General features: G+C 35.2%; 1 protein-coding gene across 1 annotated transcript in view; it reads right to left on the reverse strand.

The window, feature by feature from the left end:
• Positions 1 to 9,353, reverse strand: part of ABCA10 (ATP binding cassette subfamily A member 10) — a 93,658-nt gene that overhangs the window by 21,735 nt on the left and 62,570 nt on the right. Inside the window, 4 exon segments of the mRNA XM_017863365.1 lie at positions 5,629 to 5,654; positions 5,657 to 5,741; positions 5,954 to 6,124; positions 6,755 to 6,862. Of these exon segments, the coding sequence (XP_017718854.1) occupies positions 5,629 to 5,654; positions 5,657 to 5,741; positions 5,954 to 6,124; positions 6,755 to 6,862 (390 nt within the window).

The following is a 9,353-nucleotide window of genomic DNA, read 5'->3' on the forward strand; positions in this document are numbered from 1 at the left end:
GTTAAATAGTTGCTGTAGTTACAGGAATAAACTTGGAGGAAGAAAAGGAAGATGACATGGTTTGACTCTGTGTCCCCACCCAAATCTCATCTTGTAGCTCCCGTAATTCCCATGTGTTATGAGAGGGACCCAGTGGGAGATGACTGAGTTATGAGGGCAGGTCTTTCCTGTGCTGTTCTCATGATAGTGGATGGGACCAACAAGATCTGATGGTTTTCAAAACAGGAGTTGCCCTGCACAAGCTCTCTCTTTGCCTACTGCCATCCATGTAAGATGGACTTGCTCCTCCTTGCCTTCTGCCATGGTTGTGAGGCTTCTGCAGCCACGTGGAACTGTGAGTTCTCCATTAAGCCTCTTTGTAAATTGCCTGGTCTTGGGTATATGTTTATCAGCAGTGTGAAAACAGACTAATACAGAAGAGGATAATAATTCCTCATGAACATTTACTATTTATCAAATATTTTAATGAGCAGTTTACCAGCACTATAATAGTTTATGCTCTTTTAAAATCTCAATCCTAAAACACTAAAAGTACTACTGTTATTATACATATATTCTGATGTTTAAATAACTGAACCTCAAAAGAACTGAAATAATGTGTTCAATTTCTTATAGCTATTAAGTGCCAGACCATTACCGATTAAAACCTGGGGCTATCTGACTCTAGAGCCAAAATTCTTAATCACTTTACTTTCCTAAGGAGATACTGTATCAGTCAACTCTCCATACATCAAGTCAATATATAATGTGTTGGTTACCGTGAACTTATATATACAAAACAGGCGTTTTTAAAAGCCTAAAATGGAGAAGCAGACAATGTTTGTGAGCTGGAAGATTCACTATGTAAAGATATCATTTCTCCCTCAAAGTAATTTATAGATTCAATGCAATCCCAATTAATATCACTTCTTGTGGAATTTGACAAGCAGATTCTAAAAAGTGCATGAAAATGCAAAGAATCAAAAATAGCTGAGATACTTAAAAAAGAACAAGGTGGGAAGGTTTGCTCTCTCAAATAAAGCTAGCATAATTAAGACAGCATGGTATTGATGTATAAATAGAAAAACAGATTAACAGAAGAAACCAGAAAGGCCAGAAATAGTCTTGATTGATAACAAAGGTAGCACTGCAAAGCAGTGAAATAATGATATGAACAAGTGGATATACAAATATGATACATATCAAAAAGGCATATAAACAGTGTTTCTTCCATATTTCTGAAGGAATAAACAATATAAACTGAAATAAGTTCAGGGTTTCATCAGCTTATTTTATAAACATTGTGTATATTTCAGAATCTCCTCAAAGATGTAAAGGTCATAGTATTTGTAATTATTAAAGGTATTGCTCTAACAAAATACATAGCAATATATCTTCAGTATTGTGTAAAAATTAAGTTAGATTTTCTGGCCGGGTGTGGTGGCTCACTCCTGTAATTCTAACACTTAGGAAGGCCAAGGCAGGCGGATCACCTGAGGTCAGGAGTTCAAGACCAGCTTGGCCAAGATGGTGAAACTCCATCTCTACTAAAAATAAAAATATTAGCTCGGCGTGGTGGCACATGCCTGTAGTCCCAGCTACTCAGAAAGGTGAGGCAGGAGAATCGCTTGAACCCGGGAGGTGGAGGTTGCAGTGAGCCGAGATCGCCCCATTGCACTCCAGCCTGGGTAACAGAGTGATACTCCATCTCAAAAAAAAAAAGGAAAAATTAAGTTAGATTTTCTAAATCTAACAATGCAAGTGAAGAGTGTATCTTTGACCATCTTGCTTCTTTTATCTTTATTCTATTCCTTTTTGTCATCTTACTATACTAATTACCCCATCTATATTGTTTTACTCACCAAAAAAAAAAAAAGAAAAGAAGTCTTCCATTAACCATTCCTTCTGGCAAGCAATGATAGCAACAACAAGGCCTTGTAAGGAGTAATTAAACACTTCCTGTTTCTGCTTCTGCATTCTATATTTATTCTTCCATCTGCTACAAACTGTATTCTACATTCACTGCTTTATAAAACTGCAGTCTCAAAGTTAGTTGTAGACATCTGTATGTAGAGATATGGCATAACAGATACCCTAAAGGGTCTTACCCATACTGTACAATTAAATTTTGAGAAATTGAAACAACTGTCCCTTAAATACACTGCTAATTTCAGGGGGAAAAAAAGTGAGGAAATTCTTTAAGGACAAAAACAAAGTCTGAAACCCAACTTGGGCCATTAAGTAAACACAAAATCTGCTTGGGCTGAGGACAAGTTCTCATATCAGACCATGGGTTAGGAAGATATGATTTGGGTTCTCTTTAAAGTCATTCCCTGCAAAGAACTTTAAGAGATTCAAATGAACCCTCTTGATGGGAGCTCCTTGTAAATCCCATATTGAAGCATGAAACTCTAAGTTGGCTTAGACAATCTTAGATGGATTCTATACTGCACTTCTCACAAAAATAATTGAAAATTTTTTGGGGATGAAACATCTCTAATATAGAGTCTTGGGAGTTCCACACTTTAAGGTCAACCAAGAATGAGCTCCTCTCCCCGACAAAAAAAATTATCAAACATACAAGGCAATAAGCACTAGACGACTTTTGAGACTAGAATTTTCAACAAGTAGAAATATTGTTTTCAATGAAATGTTGAAATAAATCAAATATGAAATATAAAATAATAGCAAGTAACAAAAGGTTATGAGAAATAACTAAGCATATTTTAAATAGAACCAAAAAGAGTTTTGGAAAATAAAATGGAAATTTTAAGTAGTCAATGAGTAAAGATAATTTAGATGCAGATGAATTTAAAACAAGTGAATTGGAAGAAACTTCTGAAGCTTTCCCCAGAAGGCAGCAAGGACAAGCACATGGAAAATTTGAATGAAGTGCTAACAGATGTAGAGAATAGTATGAAAAGCTAATATTATCTCAGTAGAGACTTAAAGTCAGAGAGGCAATATTTGAAGTGGTATTGGCTGAGAATTTTCCTAAACTGAAGACAGAAATGAATTCCAGGCAGCAGAATTTATATTAAAATAAAGATAAATAGAAAATCACACCTAGAAACATTGTAATGAAAGCTAAAGTCAAAGGGTAGTCAGTGAGAGAGCCCCTGTGAAGGATAGCAACTGACTGATAGCAGACATCTGAACAGTTAATATGTAAGCAATCAGAGAGTGAATTTTCAAAGTGGTAAGAGAAAAGGATTGTCAACCTAGAAATGCATAAGCAGCTAAATTATGTTTTAAGAATGAGGGTGAAAAAAGTTTTTTTTAAACTACGAGAGTTTATGGCTAACTGACCTGCTTAAAAGAATGTATAAATGATGCATTTTGGGAAACAAAAAAAAATGATTGATCTCAAAAGGGAGGAAAAAAAGACTAAAATCCTATTATGAATAGTGAACAAATGGATTGATTTAAAATGTACACAAATCTTTTTTAAGTTCTTAAAATGTTAATAAAAGTGCTTATTTGAGGGATTAAAAAAAGAAAACCAAAACACTAGACAACAGCATGTAAGTAGGGTAAGAAATTATTAATAATAAAATCCCCAAAATACGGTGTTGGAAGTAATTAGGATATTTATTAACTTTAGGCTTTGTTAAATTTAGCATGTAAAAAAATTTTCAGGGGTGTTATGGGCTGAGTTTTGCCTCCCCAAAATATATATGTTTAAATTTTAACCCCCAGTAGCTCCGAACATGACTATATTTAGAAATAGTCTCTCAATGGGTAATTAAGTTTAAAGGATGCCATTGCAGGAGTCCCTAACCCAACATGGCCATTGTCTTTGTAGGAAGGGGAGATTAGGACAGAGACACATCTGAAGGGAAGACCATGAGAAGACACTGGAGGAAGATGGCCCTCTATAAGCCAATGGGAGAGGCCTCAGAAGACATCGACCTTGCCAATAGCTTGACCTTGGAGTTCTAACCTCTAGAATTGTAAGAAAATAATTCTGTTCCTGAAGCCTCCCAGTCTGTAGTACTTTATTTTGGCAGCCCTAGCAAATTAATACAAAGTAATAAAATATAGATTATGACTTTCAAACCAGAAAAAAGAAAAATATGGAATAAAAACAAAATCAAACAAAAAAGGGAAGAAAGAAGAGAAATCACATACACAAAGCAAAAGTAAAATAGTGTAACTTCAAGAATATCAAAAATCACAATAAACTCACTAAATTAAAAGCAGGTTGTCAGACTGAATTAAAAAAACAAATAAAATCCAACTATATTTCTTTTACGAGAGACAGGCATTGAAGCATAAGAACAATGAAAGTTAAAAGTAAACACACATGGCAGAAAAGATTTATCAAGCAAATACTGAACAAAAGAAATCTCGTGTACCTATATTAATATGAGACGTATTTGACTTTATGACCAAAAACCGTAAGAATAAATAGGGTTGGTGTATAAGCATTCCAGACTTCAATGCACCAAACAAAATAGTCTCAAAATATAAAAGCAAAATTGGATTAAATTAAAAGTGAAACTGACAAGCCTACCTTTATAATGGAATTAGAAGAGAAGAAAAGTAAAGATCAATGACTAATACCGATGGTTCAGAAGACATTACCCTTGGTTATGACATTTGACCATTGCAGAACAGCCATTAATAAAACTGGCCCAACGAATTATGTGATTAGCTGTCACAGGGATGAGATTTGGAAGCTTAGAAGCAATTTAATAGCCTTTAGGATTTCTGCTGGCATACTGAATTCTACAACTGGTTGTATTTGTGATATTCCTGTTTATACTAAATCCAACTTTTAGATACTACTCACAAAGGTCAACTAATGTAACTATAACAGCTCCAGTGAAGTTAAACTTTGGTCCCTTTACCCTAATCCCTCCACCCTGTCCACAGAAAGAGAAAGGAAAATCCAGAAGAAAATAAAAAAACAGAGTCAAAGTGTAGACCTTGTTTTCTCACCGCTGATCCCCAAACTAAGGGCATGCCTAAGATGAGCCTGGGGAGAGAGTTTTATACTGCTTAAGAAAGTTATGATTTGGATTGACCAATCTTTCAGATTTTTTTTAGTTCTTTAAGTGAATTGTATTTAACAAATTGGAATGTTTGAAATGGTCAGAAAGCTATAAGCAACTGCTCAAGATATCAGCTAGTGATAGGGAAGGAGATGCAGTAGCGTATGCCTGAAGTAATAAGTAAATTATTAAGAAAAGTTTCTTATTTATTTTATTAGTCTATATAGCCACCTATCATGTTGTTGTTTGTTTTTAAGTAAAGAGAATTATTTAAGAGAAAAACCTCACTGAGTTGAGCGGCCTGGGTTTAAGTTTGATTCTTTTCAGTTTTTCCCACTCTGTAAAATGAAGAAACCGTCCCAAATGATCTAGTCTTTCAGCTGTGACATGCCATGGTTTCTACAAATATTTTACTTATTTCCAAAGAAACAGAGTTCTGAAAGAGAAGCCTCAAAGAACAAATGGAAAATAAAGGAAATAAAATGAACAAAACATTCTGAACCCATAAACATGGTACAACAATAATGAAAGTACAAAAGAAAAACAAACAAAAAACCATTCTCTTCTAAGCAAAGTATTTATACTTGAATTTGCATTTTAAAAAACTTTAAGAAAATTTAATATAAATGTGCATGCATGTATATATACTTACAATAAAAAAGTCAAAAGACCAAAACCATTATTTTTTCTCCACTTGTGAAAGATGAATGAAAGCACGTATGTGAGGAATATAAGAGAAGCTGTACAACCAATTATGCATACCACCTGCAAAGAATAAGGATCAATGGCAAGATTAGAAATGGCAAGTCATAGATGGAAAGAGAAGGAGAGAGAATCAGGTCATAAAGCTGCCTAAGGCAATTTTCTTATTTTCTTGCATATTACATGCCTTTTGCTAATGAGAAACCATTCATGAAAATGAATTTTCATTTTGATTCTACTATTATAATTGGCCTGGGGAAAAAGTGATGACTTACCAAAACAAACGTGCGTTCCCATGAAAGCTGGAATCCCAGAAAGATGAAGTAGTAAATTAAATGTATTGAAAGGAGAATCAAGAAGTATAATGGAATGTCCACCAGTGCCTGTCCACACCAGTATGCTGAAGGCCAAAGGCCTGAAATCCATAACTGGGATTGAACTTTTTTCTGAGAAAGAAATAGAAGGGATAGAGGACGGGATCTTAGTTTGAAAAGATTTTGTGGTTATGTAAAAAAAAAGTTTAATAAATTTTAGAAATAGTATGTTATAGTGTCTGTGTGACAAAAAGCATTCTCCTAAGTGTCTAGCATCCTCAATGGAAATGTGTAGTTATTGGTTCAACATGAAAGTCTCAGCTATTTTAAAGTTCATTTACCCATTGGTACAGATTAATGAAGATGACTACACTATATATTTTAAAGCCCAGTTTATTAAAGCATAGTTAAATAATTGGAAACATTGTATGGCTGACATTTCATGCCATAGTTAAAAATCTAAATTCCCTTTGGAACTGTGAAATAACTGCATGGATCAAACAGTACCACATCTTCATCTCTGAAGTTTATTTAGCATGGTTTCCCTTACAGCTGAGGCAATTTTATTGTGCTAAATGGTAAACTTTCTGACTTCTTTGAAATCATGTGTTTACTATAATCTATAATGATATTAGATTTTAATGTATGTGTAAACACATTAACCAAAGTACAACCCCGTGTGTATGAAACAATAAAATTCCAATTACTAAAGTCAGATAAAATCAATCTCAATCTCTCTAATTTCCCCCCTCTCTCTCTTACTTTGTAATCGCTGATGCTGCTCATGCCGATAAAAGGAGAAATGCAGTTTGTGATCAACAACAGAAATATGGACCCATCTATAAAACCAAAATCCAGCACTATGTCATCCTGAAAAATGAAAACACATCAGTAAGTTATTGCAATTGTTACAAATTATACAAACATTATACGATACATTTCTGGGAAATAATGAAAAACTCTGGAAGCATTCACCTGATTTAAGAAGCAAAGAGACAAGCAAACATGTTTTGTTAAACTTAGTGGCAGGTTCCATTCCCAGGAACAGGATGATATAAAAGAAATTCAAAATCTCAATTTTATATTTATATATATAGTAGTCTCCTGTTTCCACAGGGGATATATTCCAAGCCTCCAAGTGAATGCCTGAAACCTCGATAGTACCAAACCCTATACATATTATGTTTTTTTAATCTGATAACTGAAATGGCTACTAAGTGACTAATGGGTAACCTATACAGTGTGGACACACCAAACAAAGGAATGATTCACTTCCTGGGTGTGAAGCAGGAAGGGCAAGATTTCATCATGCTACTCAAAACAGCATGCAATTAAAACATATGAATTGTTTATTTCTGGAATTTTCTGTTTAATATTTTAGAACCACAGTTGACCAAAGGTAACTGAAACATCAGAAAGCAAAATCACTGTGAAGGGGGTCTACTGTACTTACAGGGCATGAGCAGTTTCTCTTTTACATTTGCAACTGATACTTTAGGGAGCTACAGTTATCATCTCTGAAGCACTGAGTTAAGCTGTCATTTGTTCCAGTTCTCTATTTCCAAGTTGGCCTCTAATAGTAACTGTTGTGAAGCTTGACTTACGCTTAGGCATTATGCCTACCTACGTGCCAGATGTAATTAGAAGAGAGCAAATCTTCCCTGCCTAAATAATTTGACTTCTAGAATTGTTTAAATTAAACAATTGTCAAGGCATTGAGGGGTCTTTAAGTTTTTTTCCAGACGCTGTAATTTATTATTATTATGACAAAAAAAAAAAAAGCTAAAGAAAAGGAGTGCAGAAAAGATAAGTTTTTGTCATAAATGCAGGTGCGGGTGGAAGGGCAAAAAAGAAGCAATGAAAAGGTTGTTCTAAGAGTATTAGTAAAGACGTGGGAAGAACCAGATTACCAGGGGCTAAACAAATGCACAATCATCAGTGTAAGGGAACGGGAACACTTGAGACTCCATATCCCTGCTTCCCAGTATCACCCCTGGGAAGGGGTATTACCCATCTTGTTGATCCTGTTGCCTGATATTAAATGGGCCAACGTCATTGGTTGATGCACATATCTGTTTTCCTCTCTGAGAATGGGACAAGATTTCATCGTGCTACTCAGAACAGTGTGCAATTTAAAACTGATAAATTGTTTATTTCTAGAATTTTCTACTTAATATTTTTCAACCATAGTTGACCAAGGGTGAAACCACAGAAAGCAAAATCATGGATAAGGGAGACTACTGTACTTAGAGTGTACAAGCAGTTTGGGTCCAACTAAATAGATACATTTTCCTCCTTTACATCCTGTACTCTCTACTTGGGGGTACAGCTTAATTTGCTACCCTAAATCTCTGCTTTTCTTTGCTCCCCCATCTCTCTTCTGCGTATCCTCTCCTTCATCCTAATGATTCCCAAAGTATGCATCATCTCCATCTACTTCTCTGGGTTCCTTGCTTTTAAAATATTCTACAGAAAGTATCTATTTGGGTATACTCTGCTTTATCTAATATACTAAGTCAAAAACTAATACTAGCATCTCCTCCAAATAAACTTTCCTTTTCCACTTCCCCATTTCTATCAGTAGTTTTGTTACTGTTTCAATTTCCTAAGCTACAAAATTGTCTTCTTACATGCATAACTCTTTTTTACACTTCTTTCAATCTGCCATTTAATGCTACTATTCTATGAAATTCACCTGAGTTCTTCTTTTGTCACTTACTCCTCTTCCTGTATGCTGGTCCAGACACTTTTGTTAGCTTCTGTTGGTCCTTGACTGGCATTTGAATATTAATATATGATAGGAAGTTTGGGGGTCCAGATACACAGAAGGTCAGAGCTAACCAATGAAAGTCATTATTAGGCAGAGTTCTAATACAGGCATTGGAATCCTTCATCATTGAGATTCCAATGCCATATTAGAACTTGACTTGTGAATGTCCAATTACATTCCTTAGTATATTTCTATTTGCAACTTAAGTATATCAACTTCAGAGGCACTAGTGAAGACTAAATGAAATAATGTATACTGAGGCCAGATGTGGTGTCTCACACCTGTAATCCCAGCACTTTGAGAGGCTGAGGCGGGTGGATCACCTGAGGTCAGGAGTTTGAGGCCAGCCTGGCCAATGTGGTGAAACCCCATCTCTACTAAAAATACAAAAAAATTAGCTGGGTGTGGTGGTGCATGCCTGTAATTCCAGCTACTTGGGAGGCTGAGGCAGGTGAATCACTTGAACCCAGGAGGCAGAGGTTGCAGTGAGCCGAGATCTTGCTACTGCATGCCAGCCTGGGTGACAGAGTGAGACTCTGTCTCAAAAAAAACAAAACAAAACAAAATGTGTATATATATATATATATTCAT

The sequence above is a fragment of the Rhinopithecus bieti genome, unplaced genomic scaffold (genome assembly GCF_001698545.2).
Source record: "Rhinopithecus bieti isolate Rb0 unplaced genomic scaffold, ASM169854v2 scaffold_2349, whole genome shotgun sequence".
In the NCBI taxonomy this organism is placed as follows: domain Eukaryota; kingdom Metazoa; phylum Chordata; class Mammalia; order Primates; family Cercopithecidae; genus Rhinopithecus; species Rhinopithecus bieti.